Source organism: Telopea speciosissima, chromosome 2 (assembly GCF_018873765.1).
Source record: "Telopea speciosissima isolate NSW1024214 ecotype Mountain lineage chromosome 2, Tspe_v1, whole genome shotgun sequence".
Taxonomy (NCBI): domain Eukaryota; kingdom Viridiplantae; phylum Streptophyta; class Magnoliopsida; order Proteales; family Proteaceae; genus Telopea; species Telopea speciosissima.
Genome location: NC_057917.1, coordinates 55,178,892 through 55,204,316, shown reverse-complemented (window position 1 = coordinate 55,204,316; position 25,425 = coordinate 55,178,892). Strand labels below are relative to the sequence as shown.

Genomic DNA, 25,425 nt, shown 5'->3' with positions numbered 1-25,425 from the left:
GTGGCAAATAATCATCCCATGCAATCGGCACATATGAATCCAAAGCAAAAAAATCAACATAAACACGGAAAAGAATAAGCTGCAAAGATACAAAATTTATGTGGTTCGACATGGTAGACTACTTCTACAAGGCAATCATATGGAAATTACTTTACCCCAAGATCATGCTTACATTCAAGTTTCAATTCAAATGGAATTCACCAAGTGGCAAAACAAAGCTTTAGAAATTTAGGAACCTGGACGGTGCACACATTAACATGAGAAGATTTGATTGAATGCAAGTCTGAAATTTGACACGTGATTAATCCATAAAGTGTGCAATTAATCAAATGGTTAGTTTGCCAAAACTAACTGCGTATGTGATTCAAAATGGCCTCCTAGCTAAATGGGTCCATGAGAATGAGTTTTTCTAAACATGTTAGCCAAGAAATTTGATGAATTGGAAGGGAAATGCTTACCCAAGCCAAGCCTCGCCTCAATTGATAATCAGATACCCATCAACAAACCTTTTCTTACCCTGCAGGCTGGGTTCAAGTGGGGCTGAGGATTGCCATAAAAAAGGGCTTTGCCCTGGTCGACCTTAAAAAACTGCAATCACAATATGTATACTAGAATTTTGTTCAAATGTGATTTATAAATGAAGAGGGAGCCTTCAACAGGGTCAAGGTGTCATGTTCACGGGTACATCAGTCATGGCTCTCCATATATTTTTATGGGAAAAAGTTCTCTATCCGGAAGTGTGGCCTACGCTAGCACTCCTATGAGTCTATCTCTCTCCTCCCCATGTGAAAAGACACTTCTGCTCCCTTGTTTTAAGGAGGAGAGAGATAGACTCATGGGAGTGTTGGCGTAGGCCACACTCCCTGACAGAGAACTGCTTTCCTATTTTTATTTTCTCTTTTTGAGTTTTTCAAAAAAGGGAAGTAAAGAAAGAAAAATAAAGAACACCCCCACATGCTAGAAGGACCCCTTACATTCTATGCCATGGACCCCACATTCTCTCTCCACATTAAATGCCTTTCATCGACATCTATTGGTGAGAAACTAAACTCTCGTGTCATCAGAAAACCTCTCCCCCATAAATTTTTAAAAAAAAAACATCTCTCTTCCCCTCCTTCAAAAAAGGATTTTGGTGGTTAGATGATTTGCCAAAGCTACAAAATTGTCAAAACCCTCAATGAATGGCTCTTGATGCTATACCAAGATTATGTTGATCGAGTCTGCTAACCAACAACCTAACTACCGTTTATGCTTTTTTTTCTCTTGCAATTCCTGTCCTTCCCTTCAATTTATTGTCTTCGAATCTCAAGATGACAAAATATATATATTCATTAATCCAGCCCTTAACTTCCAAAAGCTAAATCCATCACAATAAATTAACAAATCCTAGATGTTAATAATTGAATTAGGCTAGCTAGATGAGAGATTCTTCATAAACAAGCAATATTAAGGTCTCTTTGGAAGTTACAACCACTGACTTGCAACAATATCTCCCATGTTATAACAGGGGCAATGATACTGTGAGTGCCATTATAAGGAACAGATCGATCTGTAATCTCTCTAATCTAAGGATGGTTTAATTTGAAGTTTAAGCCAGGAACACCAAGCTGATCTTTGAAAGAGACCCTCTACCTAGAGAAGATCTGGCAGGGTTTTGCTACCTAGCTAGTGAGAAGCTATTCTCACATATTTGAAAATAAGTTCAATGTGGGACCCATTTAACCGATTCCCTTTTATTTTTTCTTTTTTGTTTTTTTTTTCTTGTTAGAAAGCACTAAATTAGGGTTAGGTGACCCACGCAAGAGTGAAATATGAATCATTTTCTTGTAGAAAATCCTTGTTTCCATGTCTTATCATTTGGTTGGCTGTGTCCTTAAGTGAACTATACTACACTGCCTAAACCTTTGTCCATGCCTCACCATGTGCTTCCATTACTAAAATAGTACGTACACTACCCACTTGAATGGGATCTCTCTCTCTCTCTCTCTCACTCTCTCTCATTCTTAAATTCATTCATAACCTTCTACACACTCATATCAATCTCAATTCAAGCTTATAATCATTTCACTACTCTCTCTCTCTCTCTCAAATTCAGTCACCATCTTCTACATCATATATATCAGCATCAAATCAGAATTTCAGACTAATACCCATTTCACTACTCTCTCTCTCTCTCTCTCTCCAACACAAAATCATGGGGAATAGCACATCTTGTGCTCCTACAATTATCTCAGGTGGAGCAGTGAAGGTTTTGTTCAGTGATGGGAGATTAGAGATGTACACAAGACCAATTAAAGTAGCTGAGCTGATGCTAGAGAACCCAAGGCAATTCGTGTGTAACTCCAGAGATCTCAAGGTGGGTCACCGGATTCCGGGCCTAGCAGCAGATGAAAAACTGGAAAAGCGCCAGCTCTACTTCATTCTTCCCATGGATTTGCTCTACTCTGTTCTTACTAATGAGGAGTTGTTATCTATCTCATACAAAGCTTCCAGAGCTGTAAAGCATGGAAGCTCTAAGAACATTGGAAGGATATTTCCTGTTTTGGGTGATTTCTGTATGTTCCCTTCAGAAGTTAAGACATTGGAATCACCAGACAGAAAGCCACAGCCCACAAAAAGATACTTCAGAGAGAGATCATGGAAGCCTGCATTGGATACCATACTTGAAACTCCATATTGGCTCTGATTGAAGGTGAAGATTCTAGGCTAGCTAGCTAGCTAGCTAGCTACTATCAGCTTTGCTCTTCAGAGAACCCAAATCTGTTTTAGTTTTCATATGGAAAATGGTGGTAGGACAGATGTCTTAATTTCTATAGTTTATTTTTGTGAATTTCGGTGTAGTTTTGTGGCTACCCAGATTCAGGTTGAACCCTTGACCTCAGATGTTTAATAAAGAATACTTTTCCAATGTTAAAAATATGTTATGGGCTTTTTTGTTTTTTTACTCCTAATGTAGGCACGTAGGCAGTAGTAATTTTGAGTAATTGATCTTGGATACTGGTTTATGGGACGGGCATGGGCTGACAGTAACTTGGGCTAGGATGATAAAAGCCCATTTGAATTTCAAACTACCATGAGAGAGCTTGGGCTTTCAGAGTTTGGATCTTTATCCCCTCAATTTACCTGCCCTCAATTTCTTCAATTCCATCTAATAGGGGACGGAAATGATCACCCTACCCCCTGCCTGAACACACTGCCCGGATAAGGTCCACCACCCTCTATTAGAGGAAATTGAGGAAATTGACGGGCAGGTAAATTGAGGTGATAATCTTTCAATCAGGGGCTAACCAGAGATGAAATGGATAGGCCATCATAAACTGCATCTGAATGTTCATTTATTATGATTTTATGGGTCAGAATTAAGGTTGTCAGAATCAAACTGAAATCTTTTACTGAAACCAAACCAAGCTGTTTACGCCGAATAAATGATTTGGTTTTGGTTTTAAAATTGAGACCTTTTAGTTAAACGGTTTAAACCGAACCAAATCATTTCAACTGATGATAAACCATTTAAAACTGAAACAAATATTAGTAATATGTAGTGGCAATAATTAAGCATTAATGGTAGTGATAAATTAATAATTAATAATATGTAATATTACAAATAAACTTTAAAAAAACAAACATATAAATATTCAATTCTTACTCCTATTTCAATAAAAAAAAAATTTAAAAGACATGTAATGGAAAGTAGCTGTTTGAATAAAAAAAATTAAAAAAACCTTATAAAACCGATTCAACCGAAACTGTTATTAATAAATGGTTTCGATTTTAACATATGAAACCGTTTATTAAATAGTTCAATTTTGGTTTTACCTAAAAAATTTGCACCGAACCAAAATAAACCATTTAACACTCTTAGTCAGAATACTATATGGATAAATGAGTAATTTAATAATAATTCAAAATTCATGCTAAATGAAGACCCACGTTTAGGTGAGGGCAAAAAAGTAAACCTGATCCTATCATTGTGAAGCCCAAGGAGGGGGGGTGGTGGTAGTGATGGAGGAGGAGCTGGAATAAGTGGCAGTGGCAGTGGGAAAGGGGAAGGGAATGGGCATAGGGTTGGAAGAAAAGGAAGAGGTCACGGGGTTGGAGGTGGTAATAGGTGGAGGCAGAGGAAGGGGAGGTTATGGATGAGGATTGGGCAGTGGTGGCGGATGAGGCAGAGGATGGGGAGGAGGTGGGTGGTGGTGGAGGTACGAACGGGGATGGGAATGTGAGAGTGGTGATGGAGGAAGTGGAACCATGGAGGTGGATGGTGTTACGGAGGTGCTACGGTATTGATTTGTTCCAAATTGATATTTCATTTAGATTATATCAACTTTGGGGTGTTAAGAAAACAAGGCCCAAAAGTGGCGATTTGGAGAAGCAATACAAAAAACAGAGAAGAGCAAGCACACACAAACACACAGGATTTACGTGATTCACCCCCAAAATGGAAGCTACATCCACGGCCGAGCAATCAGAATAAATTTTACTATTCTCTGAAAATGTTACAAAACCTCTCTTACAGCCCTCTCAGAGATAAGAACATTATATAGAGAAGTCCTAACCCGTAGAAGTACAGAAATACCCCTGGACCTAGAAATTGACAAATCGGACAGGGTCGGACCAAAATATAATATATATCCCAAAATATACCGTTTTGAAGGTCTCGACGAGCCCAACACAACTCATCGCCTTTAGCTTTGGTGGTGATGTACGCCATTTTTCGGCAATCCGAGATCGTTTCGAGGTCAAAATGGCCCTCCGAAGATCTCAACTGCACATTTTAGATTGAAATCAGGCTTCACCAATAACATGGGGGTATGACAAACTAGTCTATTTGGATAGGGACGTACCCAACGCACGAGGTTCCCACCACTATGGGGTTTGGGGAGGGTCATTGTGTATGCACAACTTTACCCCCACTTCGTGGAGAGGCTGTTTCTCGACGCGAACCCATTCAATTAGGTAGCAAGTCCAGATCATCTCTATGTACATGGAGAGTAATTACTCTTCATGTATTATGTAAGACAGCACGTGTCCAATGCCAAAAGGAGAGAAAGAGTGTCGTTATCTATTTTTCAATATTTTTTTAGGGAGAGGATTTCCTAAAAGACAGTGTTGGCCCCTGTGCCACTACGAGGGTCAATGGGAACGTGCACAAAAACATCAACATGGATGAGATTTCAACCTTTCATGAGGGCAGGACGATCATTTCATGCCTTTCTATGTTTGGGCACAAGGACCGCGCTGACTTTTAAGGGTTCATTTTCCTCATTTGGATTTATTTCCTTCTCTTCAGTAGTTAACATGCTACAAAAAAACGCAATCCACTACTTACATTTTTGCTTCATTCATCTTGCCAAAGCTGACTTTTCAACAATTTTTCAAAAGCTTCATTTTGGAACATCATAAATAGTTCAGGCTTGAAAAATGATTTCCACAACTCAACTGCAATACGCTTGGTTGGGGGGGGGGGGTCATGTGGATATATAGGGGGAGGTATGAGGAGGGAGAGACGTAAAGGCCACACAACCTATAAGCCTTTTTAGGACGGATTATAGCAATTAATCAGAGACACTTTTAAATAAAAGAAAAATTACATTGCCACCCCCTGAGGTTTGTATTAAATACAAAATGACCCCTTATATTTTTAAATTATACAGCCACACCCTCATGAGTGGACGGTATTAAACAATACATTTTAAATACAACCTATAAGCCTTTTTAGGACGGATTATAGCAATTAATCAGAGACACTTTTAAATAAAGGAAAAATTACATTGTTACCCCCTGAGGTTTGTATTAAATACAAAATGACCCCTTGTGTTTCTAAATTATACAACCACACCCCCATGAGTGGACGGTGTTAAATAATACATTTTAAATACCAACTTTACCCTCTTCTAAGATTATAAACCAAAACCTATTGCAAGACAAACCCTTTTTACTGTTGTCTTCTTCCCCAAATTTGAAGTTGCCTCCATCGCTACCTACAACTCCACCACATATGTCATCTCTCCCTCATCTCTTCTCCCTCTATTCTCTCTCGGATTTTTTTCCCCGCTCTCATTCATTCGCTGCTAGCCCTAAAAAACTTGCAAACCCAATCTGCTATTACTTTCACCCATCTAGATGCCCTAGTCTTCAGGTCAAACTACGACCGTGAAATTCAATTACCTGAACCTATTTGAAATCCCAGCCAAATCTTCCAATCTCAGATCTCCATCCACCCTCTGAAACTCAATCGGTCATTCACCATCTCCATTTCATAACTGAAATCATCCAATCCCATTCTCTATTTCACAGTCCAAACCGAAACCTCTTATTTTCCTTTTGCCTCTGGACCTACCCACTTCATCTCTTTCCTTCCACTAATTTAACCCTTTAATCCATCCCCTTCTTATATTCTTCTCTTTCCTTCCACTAACAAGAACCTCATTCACCGTCTATCTGATTTTGCTTTCCCACTTTAACTCCCAACAATCATCACCACCGAACCCTCTCCTTCTCTTTTTCTATTTCTTCCATTTTCCTTCCACTACATGAGAACACCCCCACCAGACCTCACCTCTTCCCTTCTACTAACCAAAATCTTAATCTGAGAAACTCGTCTTATCATGATTCATGGGGTAAAGTTTTTGACAATAGGCAGGGTAAGGGAATGAAGTCGTAAGAGCAGTATCGATTGCTACAAATTACCGGAAGAGATTTAGTTCTTCTCCAACTCCATGCCGCTTTTAACTTAACTTTTGGAGCATTTGATGAGTAAACAATCCCAAAGACTTCGCCCAATGATATCAGTCATTTGAAGGGTAAGGTTTTTGGTCAGATTCATCAAAGAGGAGAATGAATTTGAATAAAAAAATTGCAACGGCTTTTCTCCTAAGTCTCAACAACAGACACTATGCTTCTATAGCAAAGGGTGTGACCGAGAGAAAGAAACAGGGAATGGGCGAGAAACTGATGGAGGTGGAGAATCAAAACTGCAGAATGTGAGCGACGGAGATGGAGTAATGAGAGGATGGGAAGGGGAGAGAAGTGGTGAGGGACTCCTCTGTTCTGCGAGGAGTTGCAGGTTAGCGATGGAGTTGCAGGTATTCATTTATACATCAGTTCTGCAGAATGTTGAATTAAAAAATTGCAAGAGACACTATGCTTCAATAGCAAAGGGTGTGAACGAGAGAAAGAAAGAGGGAATGGGCGAGAAACTGATGGAGATGGAGAATCAAAACTGCAAAATGTGAGCAACGGAGATGGAGTAATGAGAGGATAGGAAGGGGGTGGTAAGCTCACCCCTAATAGGGGTTTATTAGTCATTTTATGTCATGAATTATCAACACCTTACCACTTAACGGGAATGATATAACGGAGTGGGGCTGACTGTAACAACTAACCAAAACTCAGGGAGTGTGGCTGTATAATTTAGAAACACAGCGGGTTGCTCTGTATTTAATACAAACCTCAGGGGGTGGCAGTGTAATTTTCCCTTAAATAAATGGGAGAGGAATCAACACATCACCCCCTTATATTGACATCATACACGCCTAGAGAAGGAGAAGAGTTTCGGTGGATGTCAATTTGTATACATGAGAACTCACATCATTTTTTTTTTTTGGTGAATAAGAACTCACATCATTAAATGAAGAGAGATGAGAAAGATTGAGTTTGTGAAGGAGCATGCAAACTGCAATCTCATGCCTGCCTTTTTAGGAGAAGAGTTTCGATGGGTGTCAATTCGTATGTATGAGAATTCACATCATTAAATGAGGAAAGATGAGAAAAATTGAATCTACGAAGGGGCATGCAAACTGTAGTCTCATGTCTGCCTTTATAGGAAAAGAGTTTTGGTGGGTATCAATTCGTATATATGAGGACTCACATCATCAAATGAGGAGAAATGAGAAAGATTGAGTCTGCAAAGGGAAATGTAAACTACAGTCTCATGCCCGCCTTTTTTCCTAAATAAAAATATTGATACATATTTTTAGTAGGTCTCTAGTCGCTTGAGCGTAAGGAATACTTGTATTAGAACCACTTTGGGAGTTGCACCAATCCAAGACAAGCTTCGTGAGAGCCGCTTGAGGTGGTATGGTCACGTCCAAAGGAGACCTTGGGATGCACCGGTAAGAAAGAGTGACCAGATTCAGTTTGACGGAGCTAAAAGAAGTAAGGGCGGACCTAAAATGACTATTGGAGAAATGGTAAGAAATGATATGCATGTGGTAGGGCTCGACCCTAATATGACCGCAGATAGAGTTGTTTGGAAGACAAAGACCCGTGTAGCCGACCCTTTGTAGGGGAATGTTCATTGGGATGCTGCTTTGACTACTGCTTCGACTTTTTCCTTTCCTATTTTCCATTCTTCTTCCTTTTACTTTTTTTTACTTCCTTCTACTTTCTTTTACTTCTCTTATCTCTTCTACTATCTTAGCCTCTATAGGATCCATGTAGCCGACCCCATTTAATTGGGATAAGGTTATGGTTGTTGTTGTTGTCGTCTTCTAGTAACGCCCAACACGGTCTCTACTCATTTCTTATCACTTTCTACAGCTTTCATCTTGTCTTTTCTTTCCGGCCCCACTTCTTTAATGCATGTATGTGGGCCTTGAAAATAATGGCATTAGAAGCTTGAAACCGTTGGTGATCCTTTGCTGATACCTTAAATTAGTTAAGAACTAAGTTATAAGAACAAACATGAGAGAGAGAGAGAGTTAAAAAGTATGAAATGCAATGATTTTGCTTGATTACAAAGCAAGTCTGATATTAATTTATCACAAGAGAAGGTTGCGCGCTAAGCATCAAATATAATAAAGGAACTGGCATATGAAGAAATTAATGATTGTAATTTAGAGTTATCTCATTTTTTGTTTTGGTAACAGAGGTATCTCTCTTCTGGGGTGAGGGGTTTGGTCCGGGGTGCTTTTCACATGCGCTCGTCAAGCTGAAGTCTGGTGTGGGTCAAGTCAAATTTATCTTTTTCTATATTGTAAGTTTTGGCTCCGTGTTCAAATTACAATGTAAAGTATCCATATGTAAAGATACCATATATAGATACCTAGTTATAAGTACATGAGAGTAAGGGTGTCAATTGGGATGGTTCTTAACATTCGGGACGGGTCCACACTGGTATCAGTATCGAAGGTGCCAATCCCAGTACCATCCCATTTAGTAAACGTGACCAAACCTAAGTCTCAGTCCCGATTATTAACGAGACAGGACGGTACCGATTCCTAAACGGTTCTAAGCCCGACAAAAAAGGGAGAAGAAATTTAATGGTTGCGAGATGGTTCCATTATTAGAAAGCAACTTAGAGTACAAATCCAAGATGAATTTCATTGTTTTACTTCTTCAAACTCGCTAAGATCACATGTAAGTTTCTCAAAACGAAGTCTAAGACTTAGTGAGGACAAACTACTGCCATATACCTTCAATACAATAACATGAAATAGACCCTTTGGAAGAGTACAAATGGTTTTGAGACTTAATTGATATTTCGGTGTTGGTACCCTTGGGAATCCCGTCCCAGAACCATCTAGTTCCATTTATTATTCGGTACCAAAATCAGATCTCAGTACCGTTCTGTTTATGAATAGGACGATCCGGTACCGGGTTTTAGCAGGACGGTTCCCAATTCTAGTCCCAAATTGACACCCTTACATGAGAGTACCCATACATACAGGTACACATCTATATTTGTATAGATGTACCCATACATGTATAGGCACCTATACACATACAGATAGCACCCATACATACATTTTTAAAAAAAAACACTTTTTGCTTGTGAAAACAACCCAAAGAAACCATGCCCATATTTTTTCCCTCTGCTATTGTTTTGTGTTACTGTCCTCTCTAAAACAGTGGTGAATAATAGTATACCACTATATACATACTGTTTTGTGCAATGATCTACTACCAGTTTTGATTTGCCTTCTCTGGTTCTCATTTGCATTAAAAGTTTACTTTAAAAATCTATTTAGTGAGCCTAGCCTTGTGCTCCCTAATAATCAAAGTCTGTGTGCATCAAAACTGAGATTCTGTGGTTAATTTATCTTGGAGGTAAAAACACAAAAAATCCTTGATTGCACTATTACAAGGGGGGGGGGGGTTTCAGACCTTAAGGAAACTGTCTACTTAGATACGACTCAACCAATATTATTCCATCTGTTTCAACATTGGCAACACTTTCCTACACAGATCCTTTCAATAACATCATCTCACTTTGTACAAGGAAAGCTTCTCGATCAACAGTAGAAGAAAGAGAAGTCTTATAACTCTAAGCCCTAATACATATATATTCAATTGTCTTCCCATATCGACATAACCTATTGTCATTCTCTAGATACAAATGTCTGAATTTTTTTTCTTTTTTGTTTGATGGAAAGATACAAATGTCTGAATTCCCATGAAATCTATTAAGTTTATGGGGGATGATTTCTCTATTGGGGCAGTGTAAGAAGGAATTTGTATGCTAAAATACTGAGGGGTTAGAGAATGGTATCATTCATATGAGGTCCACATGATCAGAATAGGAAAGAGTGCTAGTGTGAGTCCCACTGTTTATTATGTGAGAAGAGTATAAAAGAATGTGTACAAAGGCGATGCATGTTTCTTGGACCCTATCAGCATAGCTCAGAATACTTGAATTTTGAAAAGGTTTCAATCGAATTATATATGTTTAAAGCACTATGAGGTTTCAAATGAAAAGGTGGGTTTTATAATAGAAAAAAACAGCTAGGGGAGGATACAGTAGCTCTTTTGTTTTTTTATCTCTATCCTCTTCATATAAAATGACTTTGTTGCCCTACCATTTCTCTCCTATAGTGCTTGCCCAAAGAACCCTCTCCCTTTATAATATTAAGTATTTCTCTGTTCTCGTGAACTTCAAATACTAATATGAGTCTGTGGGGTCGTATATACGCAGGGCTTGCCATTATGTCCTGAGTATTTTGTTTTAACAAAGTACAATATTTGAGTTTCTTGAACATTTTTCTCTCTCATCATCCAAGGAGTGAGTGTTCAAGAATTTGAGAGATGGGCTTTGTCTTTTCCACTGAGACATATTAAAAGGTCACTAAGTTTGTCTGTATGAAAAGGCATGTCTTTTAGGGATATGTTTGAAATCACACAGCTTTCCAAAGTCTCTCCGTAAAAATAGGAAGGATGTCCAGACCAAACATACAAGGGTGGAGATACCTGTTTTAACATTCCCATTCACCTGCTACAAAACTTTAATGTTCCAAAGTACCCATTAACCTAATAAAAATACTATATTACGATTTCATGAATAACCCCATTATAGCTTTTAGGTACCCCCATTAACTTTAATTGGCTTTGATGAACCATAAATCATCCCCACCAATCGGAAAATGCCACATGTCCCTAAGAAAGAAGATCCACCTGGACGTCCTTTCCTCCAAGGCAACGTATTCCAACGGGATATAAATACGAGTTAGATCAACAACAAGATGACCACCTCTGCAGGACTCCGGAGCCTGGCTTACTACTCACGTAACCCATATGGACTCAAGAAGGACCTAGTCATCCAGAAGGATCTATCCCTCCGGAAGGATCTATCCATCTAGAAGGACAACCCTACTGGGACTCTAAATCTCGCCGGAAGACGACCAACCAGAGAGGAGCCTTGTTACTCAGGAAAACCTCCACCTACGAAGAAGACTCCACATCAACTAGGGACTCTCCACTCCGCCATGCACTACTATAAAAGAGAAGTATCTCACACCCTCAACTCATCTTGAATAATCTCTATTCATCTGTTTGCTCAGAAGATCTCACTTTGGCATCGGAGAGCCCTAGGTCGGAACCACACCAGTTCTCTCTAGTGACTTACTTGGTCCTCTTGCAGGTGACAGCACTCGTAGGACCACTCGACGAGTTCTTGACGCAACAGCTTTGAGCCCTTGGTCTTGGAGCATCCCCTTTAAAAAGGGGTATTTGGTGCATGAAAACCTTAGAAAGGGGTTTATTTTAGTGGAAATAAGGCTTGAGTTGGGTTCTATACATGTTACATCTATGGTTTTTTGGGTTTTCATTGTAAGGAGAGCGTGGTCCTTACATGTGTGGGCCAATGAAAACATGCATGTAAGCATCTTGGGGTTGGAATTTTTGCCTTTCAGAGGGGGGGTAGGGTAGTCATTTTGCCCCCATTGTGTCTGGGCATGACTGATATATTCCCCCGTAGAGAATATTTCTCCTTCATCGTAATACGCCATTTTAAAGGGCCTAGAATAAGAGTAGGAGTTAAGAATACAAGATTTACTTAAGAGAGATAGAACATTGTTTGATCGCGTGACCCCTGCGTTGGCACAATGGCCAAGGGAAGCGCCCGTCTACGCATCCAACATGGGGCAGGGTGGTTATTTCACCAACATTGTGTATAGGCTTAGGGCTACTCGATCGAGCAACATTCATTTTCTCCATAACTTAAGATCCAACTGTCAGAATTGGATCAAACTTTGCATGTCTAACCTACCTATTAGAATGACCTTTCTGTTAAAGTTTCGGACCCATCTGAAGTTTATGGAACCGGTAGAAATGGAAATCAAACTGAATTGAACCAAACAAAAAATTAGACGAAACCCAATTAAATACCAAGACCAGATCATTTGCAATTCAATAAGGGGAAAAAACCAAGGTTTTCCCATTAATTTCCTAATGTATACATGTAAACCTGAAAATAAACCAGACCGAACCTGATAATATCATGATTATAAAAAAACAAATAAGAAATCGAACCAAATCGATCTGAAACCGAAAACTTCCTTAATGATTTGGTTACGATTGGTTCAGTAACTCAATCGAAACCAGATCAAACCAAACGTTTGACTAGCTAGGCCATGAAAGCATGAGTGCTTTATCTTTTTATATAATTTATCATTTTATCTTAAATTAATTACACAAAATATACATTTCCCCCCTACTTTTGTCTTTATTCATTCACATGCCCCCACGAACTAGCTTGACCCTTAGCTGTTCAATTCTCTTAATCAAAGAAGGGTTGTGGATTGTGATTCATTGTAAAATGCTTCACATGAGGAGGCTCCCCTCCCTTTTTCAAATGTTGGATTGGATTATAACTTGAAATAACATAACTCTCATTTCTTAGGTCTGGTTTTTCTTGATTCCACTCTAAATCAGGCATTGCATTGAAAAGTCGAAATCAATCCTAGAAAACCTTAGAATCGGCCCTTAGATCTGAAAACTCAGTGATATTAGGGTTTGGACTCAAGAATCAATCGTGTCAAATCAATCGGAATCATGATCGATCATGGACGATTTTGATCTGAATCAATTGATTCGACCAATCTGATCTAACTCCGATTTTTTAAACGATAGGTGATTGGATTGGAATCGACTAAATCCGATTCTGATTCCAAGTAATTTATATTAAATTTCTAGGGTTTAGGCCAATTTTGACCGATTCTCGCAAAATTGGAATTGAGACTGATCCCGTTGCCAATCCGCTCAAATTAATGTTAATCAGTTCAGATGGACGAATTGGTGGATCACATAATGGGAACAACATAGAGGTGTTCAGATGAAAAGGAAAAAGAAAAAAAAAAAAAAAAAAAACAGGTCCTTTAACTTGTTAATCACAAATAAAAGATGATGATTAAGATACAAATTGTTTTTGAGTGCATGGGACAATGTGAGACATGTGAAAGAGTTTAAAAGAATAGAGTGGAAGCAAAATCATGGGGCTTTTATAATGGGAAAAAGAATGAGAAAGACTTGGACGAAGCTAACTCACATAATATGGTATGGAAAGTGGAAAAACAAGTGCAAAGAATTATAAAGAATGGTTTCTCACTACCCTTTTAAGTCACACGGTAACCCACTGACCCACCCATAAAGCCTTCATTGTGTACTCCAGCCGGAAATGATGCTGACTGCACAAGAAAAGAAATGCGATTTTGCCTCTTTATATTCATGGTTTTTGGAATCAGTTTTGGATCGGCCGGTTTGTGTACCTGATTGATATCGGTAGCCCGATTTAATAAGGATATTGGGTTTTTGTATTATGAAAAAAATAGTATTTTGATCTAGAATTGAACCGATACATAACGGTATTGGTTATGAACTAAATCCTTATGTATATTGTCATAGGCAACGAAAGGGGCAAGAGATCGTTGCCTGGTCATGTAGCTCGTGTAGCTTTGCACAAGTGAGGGGGTCAATGAGAACGTGCACAGGGGAATCAACATGGATGAGATTTTTGGTTTCACAAGGGACGGGGTAGTAATTTCACATACTTTTATGTTTGGACGTAGGAGCCTTGCTACCGGGCAGTGTTCTTTTTTCCCACAAGTTTAATGAGCAGAGAGAAAGGAATTCATACATTTAACGAGGAATAAAAAAGGATTGTGAGAGGGGGTAGGACACACTAACAACGTGTACTTCCTTGATTCAGATCCTCTACTGCCGAGCTGCCCGGTAGGACGGTACTGTCGAGACACAATAAAGCGGGGAATGACCACCTCACCCTTGCTTGGGCAAGGCACTCGGGCAGGGGTAAGGCGGTCATTCACTGCCTCACTGTGTCTCGGCAGTACCATCCTGCCGGGCAGCTCAACAGTAGAGGATCCAAATTGGTACTTCTTTTTTTTTTTTTGTGGTAAAATAACATGTAATTCCTATTCCCTTTTTCCTTTTGGTTTGGACCCCAAATATAACCATGGTTTTAGTGCATGGTATCGAATCAGGTATCGGTCACTTATATTGACACGGATTAGCCCACATCACACAGGTTAGCCCTTGGTTTTCCTAAAAATTCTGATTGGGAATAGATGGCTAGCAATACCAATATGAATCGCCAGATACAAGTGATCCGACACCGATATCTCAAACCATGAATATAACTATAATGTGATAACATGATTAGGGTTGGAATTCAAAATCAATATTTATCTATATTTTTAACATTTTCATGTGAGCACGGCTTTACCATGTTGCCATGTGAACATGTAGGAGAAATCTTTGACAATACATCAATCACTACATGGAAACGACTTCATTCAGTAGAGAGTACCACATGATATTTGATGTGAGAGAGAGTATCAGTGTAGGTCCACAGCTCATTATGTGAAAACTTGTGAAAAGAAATCCCCACATCATCTGCGTAGTCATCTTTTTCTCTTTTCTTAAATAAACACAAGATTAAAAAAAAAAAATTTCAAAAAGACTAACAAGGAAACACAATAGTGGCTATAAAAATTAAATTTCTGTTATATTCCCATCCTCCCTACTTATGCAGTTCAAATTCAAGTGAAAATTACTTCGAAGGCTGGTTCATGAAGACAATAACAACCTATAACTTGCTACCCTCAAGTCCCTCAATTGAGTCAACTCATGTGCACCTTACCTTACTATAGGGGCAAGGGATTGTGTGGTGGCAATGGTCTTTGTATGTGCATTACGTGAACAACTTAGTCCACTCAAGTTGTTTAGAGGTAGAAATGTTCCATTAAGCAAGATTTATCTATATTACGATCAGCCCTAGAAGTCATGTTTCTATGGTTGGCTCCATTGTCAACATCTACCTAAGGCTATGGTATTAAATAGCAAACAATTTTACAAAGAATTATAGTTTATGGTGCATAGTTAATGATCTCTATCACCTACTAACTCAATAATTATATGAAGATGTTAACTAATAACTAAATTAAAACTGTGTTTGAATATTGGTTTTACCAGCATTGCATGCACTTATTTTTAGTAAAATAAAAGTAAAATGGGTTTACTTGATTAGAAAATTAATATTAAAAAAAATAAAAATCTTATATTGAAAGCTATAAGCAGTTAAGAACCATTTTTTCCTCGATGACAATAGTTATATTCAAATTGTGTCCAGGTTCTCTCACTGGATATGCTTAGAAAAATAGCTGGACGAACGCTTATTTTCTATTATGTGGTATATCGAATGAGGTTGAAATTTTGTGGATGAGTATACCCCAAGTCCCTTACTAACATGAAGGCTGTTTAGCATATATTTTTGGAATAGATTCTAGTTCTAAACACATTTTGAAAGCGAAAAAAGTAGATAATAATCGGATTTTAGAATGGGTTCCAGACCCAAAATCTATTCCGAGGATGCATACCAAACACAGCCTAAAACATTACAAAATTAAGGATTGCCGAAAGGATGTACAAGAATGTTTGGATTAGTTAGGAGTGAGCGAACATACCAATTAGGTTTAGTGATTGAATTTATAATTGGAATCATAAATATGGTTAATCCATTGCATTCCCAATATATCAATGGTCAAAACGGCAGCATCATCTTTGATTTAACAGAATTAGGTGTATACTAATTACTTATGTTTCTAAATGCACCCAACGGCCATCTAGAGAAACTTTTGCCTTAAGTTATAATAATTTGGGAAAAGGGTTTTTGACATTGACAATGATAAAAAGACTCCACCATAAGTTACTTTTGCTACAAGTAGAGATGATTTAGTTGTTTTGATTGATTGATAGATGAAGAAGTTTTCTAAAGTATTCATATTTCAATTAAATTTACTAGTCCATCTCAATCAATTAGTAGGTCATTATATCAATAGTTAATTTTATTTCTTCTCCAAGAGAAATTTTCTTTTTATGCAAATTTGAGAATAGTACACATTGAAGTGAATATTAATATATGAATTAGTGATGATATGGACAACACATCAACTAAGTTAGTGGAGGATGTAATCATTAATAATAGAATGTTGTCTATAATTTTTAAATTAGCATGCCTTCTAAAACAAGGTTAGTGGTTTGCCATGTAATCTAAATTTTGGTGAGAAGTATGCCCTATTCTCTCGAACCTATGTGTCAATTTTGGACTCAAGCTGACTTTGCATGTGTAAATAGATAGCAAAAGAAAATGACTTAAAATTTTTCTTTTGAAAATTGTGTATAACTGAAAAATACTAGAGAAAGTGAACAATATAAGATGACCATATGATTGAATTAGGGTCTTAAATTTGAATTTGTTTTTTAAAATACAAAAAAATCTGAAATTGAGAAAGAAAAAAAACCGATAAAATTCAAGATTTTTTTTATATGTGAAAAATGAGACCTGACTAGTAAGGGAGCATTGAAAAAACCAAAAACCAATTGATACCAAAACAAAAAAAAAAAAAGCAAAAACCAATAGTTAACCAAAACTGATTGGACTGATAGCTATCAAATTGGGCTTTTACAATACATAGAGAAACCGAAGAAAAAAAATCAATCAAAACTAAATCGAACCAACTATATCTCGTTTGACACCTTTAGGTACATGAGTTACAAATCGGGTTCCTTTGTAGCACAGGGATGCGCTACATATCTTGTGACGCAGCACCAGAGCTCACCCACGTGGACAAGCTCCCATTTGGACGGCACAAATCGAGTTGGAAATCCTGAGCGTGGTACACATGCAAGGGACAGGAGGATTTCTTAATTTTGAAATCGGATTTTCAACTCAATCCGCACCGTCCAAATGGGAGCTCATCCATGTGGCAAGCTCAGGTGCCACACTACATAGGAGCCGGATCATTCCCTCGTATACACCACCAAACTTGCTACTATTGTGCCCTTTTATATTTTCATTTTTCTTATTTTTTTTAAAATAAACATTAGAAAATATTTTTCTAATAATTGATAAAAATTTCATGATTCTAGTACAAAAAAATAAAATCTTTCATGATTCGACTGTTATTAACTACTAACGGGTGGACAATCTCTCTCAAAACAAGATGAACACTACAAAGTTTTACCCAAAAAAAAAAAAGGGAACACTCCAAAAAGGGCTTCCCGCTCCCTCACCGTTGGTTGGCCGTGGCCCCCTTTGCCGGGAAGGAGTTTGAGAACAAAAGCAACGGTAGGCCTCACAGGCCCACACGCATTGACAGCGAAATATTTGCAAAACAGATCAAAAGTTCAAAACACGACCATTTCCTTTCCATAATATAATATTTTTTTTCTCCTTGCTTCTGTCTTACTCTCTTTACCTACCAATTCCCAAATCCTCAAATCCAGACGCGGATCCACCAAGGAACGCACCACCACCTCCACCACCATGTCAAACTAACACAACTGGCTCGAATTTCCCATCATCTCCATCCATCCCATATTTATAATGTCTCCCCCCAACACACAATCCCCTAAACATTCAAATTGAGAACATTTAAAACAGTTAAGTTCTTTCAGTCTTTATCTCAAGCACGTCGTCTGCAATTCCTTCTTCTCGTTCGTCTGTGATGGGGAACTACATCTCGTGCACTCTATCTACAATTCCAGTCGGCAAACACTCCAGATGTGCTAAGGTAATCCTACCCAACGGAGAAATCAGGCGATTCGACGGACCCATCAACGCTGCTGAGCTCATGTTCGAGAACCCAAATCATTTCCTAGTGAATTCACGGTCGCTGAAGATTGGCCGTAGATTCTCTGCGCTCAATGCTGATGAGGAATTAGAGATGGGCAACGTCTACGTCTTGTTCCCCATGAAGAGACTGAATTCCGTTGTCACTGCGGTCGACATGGGAGTGCTATTGATGACCGCCAGACGGGCTTCCGGTGGAAAAGTCAGGATCTTGCCTGAGTCCGGTGGAAATCGGGTCGCGCCGGTCGTTAATAATTTGCAGGGAAGTGAAGAAGCGTTGCCAAGATTGAAATTGGATGATGTTGAAGACTTCTCTCTCTCGGAATTCAAGCACAGATTGTCAGTGTCCAGGTCGAGAAAGCCTTTGTTAGAGACCATAACAGAGGAGCCCTTGCGCTCTAGGTGATCGACTTGAACAAAGCCATGTCTATGTAGTATGTGCTCTCCTGTTTTAGAAGGTGAGAGAATTAGTCTTTGCATTTGCAGGGAAAGAAAGAATATTTTTTTGGTGAGATACTGTGAGTAATCACTGTTTAGTTGATTTTTACCAGAGAGAGATATGATTGTATTCTTTTGGAAGAAGAATTAACAAAAGCTACATGTTCTCATAATTTGCTTCAGAAAGATCCAAATGTATACCTTAAAAAATTACTCATCTCTTGAGCCAAAACAGGAATTGATCAATTTGGGTAAACAAACAACCTGTCAAATTCTAGCCATGTTTTCCTAATTTCCTTTGCTTATTATGGAAATCAATTGTTTTTAGCATTTGAATTGGCCATGAATCAAAAATCATTGCTGAAACAAAGACTAAATGGGTTGTGCTAGTTCTAGTTCTGGATGATTCATGTTTTGACCTTTTGATGCATGTATTAGTCCCTTCTTTTCAAGTGTAAGAGTTGAATCTTAATGGAGAGTTTCTCTACACCCATGGTGAAGAGGGAATCACGTCATGAGTATAGAAACTATTCGGTACAATAGAGGGGGGAATTTAACGATGACACAAAAGTCCAATCACATGGTCACATCACTATTTGTTTATTGAATCTCCTTCTATCCCATCCTCCTTGAAAGACTTGTTACGCCTAACACAGTAACACCATAAACTCTGGAAACAAGTAAGGGCCCAACTATATACAACTATATACAATGACTAGCAATCATTAATGAGAAGCCTTAAATGGAATGTCGAGTAAAATTTTTAATCTCCATTTTTTATGCAAAAAAAACTTAAGAAATAAGAGAATACTTTTGAGAATATAATTAGTAACGAACACCCATAGATATATATATCATATCTCAAACCCAAAACCCTTGCCTCATGAGCAAGGTACCCTATAAGCCCCATTATAGAATTAGGGATAGGGATAGGCACACTGCCCTTGTGCGGTAAGCTAGCAGGTGACCCCAATAGAGATGTAGGACGGAGCATCATACAGGAGGGGCATGGAGGTCATTTCAAATGGGGGAAGAGAAAGATAGACAAAGGGTGCTAGCTAGCTTATAATACATCTTGTGCCCATCCTTTTCCCATAGAAATATTACAAAAGTTAAATTTCAAAGTGAAATTGTTTAATGGGAAATTTACACATACCACCCCCGAGGTTTGACGAAAGTATGATTTTACCCCCCCCCCCCCAGTTTTGGAAAATTCTGTGTACCCCCGAGGTTTGCAACCGTTAACAAATACACCCATTCCGTCAATTCATTACTAACTGTGTTAAAAATTTGATTTGAACCGATGGAATTGCCTTGGGGAAAAAAAAAAAACCTGCAATTCATCTTCTGATCTCCATGAATCATAACTTATAATTTTTCAATTCTTCTGATCTCCGAACAAATCAAAACCCAAGATTTGAAAGGGGATCAAGAGGGGGGGGGGGGGGAGAGGGAAATCCAATCTAAGGCTGCAGATTTTTTTTTTTCTTGTAAAATTGTTGGAATCCATGCCCAACCTCAAGAACCCAATTTTGTGTAAGAACTCTCACAGCTCTGCAGGGATAAACGCTAGAGAAACGAAGAGAAATAAAAACCTTGGTGGAACGAAGCAGAACACGAGAGATTAAACAGACAGAAACCCACCAAGATGTTCAAATTCCACCGCGTAGGAAAAGCAATCTGAGGGAAACCCAGATGGATGCAAAGAGCCAAAAGTGATTTGATAGAACAAAAGAAGGGTTTGGGAAGAAGAGGTTGAAAATTCAATTTAGGGTTTGACCACGCCATTAATGAGAGAGGGTCAAAGCAAGCAAGAAACTAAGATGACAAACTGGGGAAATTGCGCCATAACTAATTAGAGTTCTTATTGGACTACAGAGTAAGATAAAAACCAACACAACTACCCACTGCCAAAGTTTAAAATCACCTTGCTTGAGGAAGCCAGGGGAATGTTCGAACAGATCTTAATGTTTCAAAAAAATCAACTTGTGACTGCCCATTAATGGTGTTCCTTCATCTCGAAAAGGCCATCTGGACCCCATGGAAACTCCTTGTTACAGATGTGCAAATATGGGTATGCAGGAGGCTCTTCAGTGTGGGGATGACCCTCGATAAATTGGCAATAGCTAAAATTGTGCACGATACTATGCCAGCATATGTTAACTGTTCCCATTTTGCCGCTTCATGAGCATCATCCCCTCTTAGAAGGAGCTGTTCTCGTACCTCTACGAATGCTGCTTGAAATCCAGATTGCATCATCGCCATCGCCATTGTCGTCTCTTCTCGTCCTTCTCCAAATGATTGACTAATCCTCCGATTGCAAGTATGTGTTCCACACCTGCAGGTATGTGTATGTGTTCCATACCTGCAACTCATCTTCCCCAATCGATTTGGGGAAGATGAGTTGCAGGTTTTTTTTTTTGTTTTTTGCAAGGGCAATTCTGTCAGTTCAAATCAAAATTTTAACGCAGTTAGTAATGAACTGAAGGAATGGGTGTATTTGTTAATAGTTGCAAACCTCAGGGGGTACACAGAATTTTTCAAAACTGGGAGGTAAAATCATACTTTCGTCAAACCTCAGGGGTGGTATGTGTAAATTACCCTTGTTTAATTTAAGGGAAAATTTCTTAGATCTACTAAATTAAAAAAAGAATTACAAGATAAGTAGATTTTAAATTTGTTTTACATCTATAAATTTATATTTTAAAAAGATTACCTAATCCCCAAATTAGTTAGTTTTCGTCCCCCGAACAAATAAACTTCCTAATATACCCTTTGACCCACTTTTTTCCCCTAAAAAAAGCTAAAGATAATGCTTTAGTGTAACCATTTGCATTTAAAAAAAAAAAAAAACATTTGCACAACTTATTGAATTACCTTTTCTATCTATTTGGGGAGAAATTTGGAAGACTAATAGAAGTCGGATAGGTGCTTCCCTTTATCTCTATCTCGTTATCCCTCTTCCACTCTTAATCATCTTCACTTATCTCTATCTCATTATCCCTCTTCCACTCGTTAATCTTCACTACTCCCGGTGAGTATTGGCTCTCTCTCTCTCTCACTTGCTTTGTCCCCTCCCTCAGTCGACCCAAATAAAAACCAATCCAAGTGGCAGTTTCGATGCATTCTTAAGAAGAAAACGGAAAATTTTTAAGAATAGGAAAAAAATTGGGGAAAGAAGAGACGAGGAGGACCTGGACAAAAGTAGTCTAAGATTTGTATGTGAAAATTTGATTGGCGTTTTCTTCCTTCACATAGTCCCCCACAATCCTACTACACTCACACTCCCTAAGTACTACCTCCTACCCAGCTACTTAGAGAGGGAACCAACCAACCAACCAAGGCCAAGGCCAGTAACTCGGAATTTCAATCTCATCAAATTTTTGTTCATAAATAAAGCAGCTCCCAGGAAGAAAAAGCATGACCAAAATTCTAGGATCCTTTGGAGAATTAAAGAAGCTGAGGAGGATGAATATTGGTTGGGCTTCGAAGGAGTGCCGTAGTATGTGTGAGTCTGGTTGGACAATGTACTTGGACCACTCTTCCCCCTCTGCTAATCCTTATCACAATGTAGGTGGTAGAATTGGTGATCCACGCCTGGGTATCAATGTTAAACTTGACAGAGGAAAAGATGCAAAAGTGGATGATGTTGAAGCAGAAGAAGAAGAGGATTTGTCTATTGAAGGTTTCAACAAGAGCCAAAGGTTTCACGGTAATTCCCTTTGATTGGATGCAATATTGCTGTGTTTTCTATTAATATTCAAAGGGATATTTATACAAAGAATACAATGAGATAAAAGAAGAAGGAGATAAAGTGTATCCCATGTGATATAAAGTTCCCATATGAAGAGGATTCTATATCACATGTGATAAAGATTGGAAAATACAAATGGAAGGGAAGATATGGAAGACGCGATTCCATTGAGACCGATCAGATCAATAGTATTACATATATAGATTTTCTAGTCTTAATTTCACCTCGGTAGAGAGAGAGAGAGAGAGAGCGAGAGAGAGATTAATAACCCAATATGTCTGGATTAACAATGACGATTGATGATTGTGTGTAAACAAAAGCGAGACTCAAGCAAAATGAGCTTGAAATAACATTGTAAGGAGGGCAAAACAATGTAGGTATTTTAATACAAATAAAATACTAAAAAATAAAAATGTCCAACGATCAAACATCACCAAAGTTCATATAAGTAGGGGAACTAATTAAACAAAATACTAAACTAAACTCCATTGGTTAAAGGAACCCAGGATTCATCAACAACTTGGGTGATAAAAAATGTCACCTGTCAATAAAAAATTACAAATTCATTAGTACTTTAATAAACTAATTTTTTTTGGTAAGAAACTTTAATAAACTAATAAGTATTTAAAAACATACCATCGGGAGTTTATATTGGTACAGTGCACCGTTGCCGGTTATGACCAACCTCAAGACATTGACTACAGTGGGTGGTACGTCTAGGGATCTCTTGAGACCCTATACGTTTCTTGCGGGGTCTGCCGGGAGGTCGCCTAGTATGAGGTGGATTAATATGCCCCTCCCTAACTTCATTTGCATGCAAATCACCGTTGTCATCACCATAACTAACCAACTCTTGTATCGTGGGTCGATCACTTGTGTCCGTTGGGTTAATTCCTTGACTATATATGACTTTATAAGCAAAAGTCTTATGGTGATCATCAACAAACATATACACGTCCAGCCCAAAGGTCCTAATACAAGCACAAGCATGTACACATACTATCGAACTCGTGCTCCATGCCTTACATGAGCATGTCCAATGTCCAAGGTCAACATGCCAATATTGATCATTCTCATGAACTTCAAACAACATTTCACCTGATTGAAAGGCTAAAAACTTATGAGAAGCGCTTACCAATTCCTTCAACCTCTTTGCAATCCTAGGGCCAACAACATCTTGCCGTTTGGAGCACTCAGTCCTCCTATCATTCAGTTTTCAACCGAATTGTGTCAATAAGGTGACATATAGGCAACTCACGGGCATCTTTTATCCATGCATTATAAGTTTCAGCCAAATTTGAATTTAGCTTATCATATCTGTTTCCTTTGAATAAAGCAATTACCCAATTTTCCGGGTGTGCTTGGATCACCCACTCATGAGCAGAACGATTCATTTTATGCCTGACCTCCATATTTTTCTCATAATCATGCATTGTGCGTAAATAAGCAATTTTGTCCAGTTGTGCTTCCATAGCTGCCTTAAACGACTGATTGTAGCGACCCTTTAGGTACTTTTTAAAGTTCTCCTTCAAGTGGCGTAGGCAATGTGCATGAGGACAACCAGGAAAGACATGGTGTAGTCCTTGTATAATACCAGTGTGTCGATCGGATATGAAAGCCAGTTCATCTCCAATCTCATATTGCAATGCATGTCTCAATTGAGTCAAATACCATTCCCAATTATCAATTGATTCAGACGGGACAACACCAAATGCAATCGGTAGCATACCATCGTCTACATCATATGCAGAAGCAACAAGCAATGTACCTTTGTATTTCGAAGCGATGAACGTCCCATCAAGCACAAGCAAGTGTCTACAACCTTCAGTGAATCCATGCAAACATGCAGAGAATGCTATAAAGAGCTTACTGAAACTTCCATCCTGTTCAAAAGTATACTCGGCTACACTTCCTGGATTGGACTCCTTAATCTTACGACAAAGCCATGGAATGGTCTTGTATGAGTCCTCTTGTAAGCCAACTAACAAACTTGTGGCCAATTCTCTACATCTCCACGCTTGTTGGTATGATAATCTAACACCATACTCCCTGCTTATGTCTCGAACGATCTCCATAGGACGATATTTCGAACAATCACATAATTTATCAAGTATTACATCAGCGACAACTGTCTTTGAAGCCTTTGTCTTGTGTTGGGTGCTATAACCAGCTAGATGAAAATGTTGCAAGTTGGATTTGTACACCCGAAAACAGCCTGTATCGTGAATAACACTTGCACAAATATACCAGTCACAACTATGTAAGTCACACACTGCCTTGGCCATGTTTGGGTTAGTCCGCTTCATACGATACCCAAATTTATGGGCAATAGCATATTTAGCAATGGCTTTCTTGAAATCAGCTGCACTGTCAAAAATCTGACCATCACCTTCAAGCACATTGGACCAAAATGTAGCCATTCTATGGACTTGATCAGATGTCGCCATAATCGATGATCTTTGCATGATTCCATCTCTTTGACCCAATTCCTGTGATGATGTACTGTATTTACAAAACAAAAATATTTGTCCTATGTTAAGGAATTCATCTTAACCTATAAACAATAATGAATTGTCTATATCGCAACAAAAAAACAAAAGTGCATTTAACTTACTTTGCCATTTGTGAGGACCCATGCATAACTGCATTTTCCTTGAAAATGAATACCTTTGCAATCTTAGACTCAAACGGATAATCAATGAGGTTCTATATGTCCTCATTTTGTGACATGGTGAGCATCATTGGTGTGGCACAAGGAAGAGTATACTTTAGCCTAAAAGAGTGATGGTCTGTGTTCATCAAGGCTGATAATTCAGCCACAAAGCGATCATATGTGATACTCTGATCAATTCTCAAAGCAAATGAATCA

General features: G+C 38.5%; 1 protein-coding gene and 1 long non-coding RNA gene across 2 annotated transcripts; both read right to left on the bottom strand.

Moving 5' to 3' along the window:
* Positions 1 to 1,158: 1,158 nt before the first annotated feature.
* LOC122649675 lies at positions 1,159 to 20,542 on the bottom strand. The gene is made up of 3 exons (XR_006331316.1): positions 20,409 to 20,542; positions 17,248 to 17,250; positions 1,159 to 1,173 (listed from the first exon to the last, which is right to left on the bottom strand). It is a non-coding gene; the product is annotated as an uncharacterized LOC122649675 (long non-coding RNA).
* A 3,219-nt stretch (positions 20,543 to 23,761) lies between these two features.
* Positions 23,762 to 25,003, bottom strand: LOC122650883. Its single transcript, XM_043844248.1, has one exon. The coding sequence runs from the start codon at positions 25,001 to 25,003 to the stop codon at positions 23,762 to 23,764; it is 1,242 nt and encodes a 413-aa protein (XP_043700183.1).
* Between the last annotated feature and the right edge of the window lie 422 nt (positions 25,004 to 25,425).

What these genes read in the sequence shown, in the direction of transcription:
- LOC122650883 (XM_043844248.1), bottom strand. Translation starts at nt 25,003, where the DNA reads ATGGCGACATCTGATCAAGTCCATAGAATGGCTACATTTTGGTCCAAT.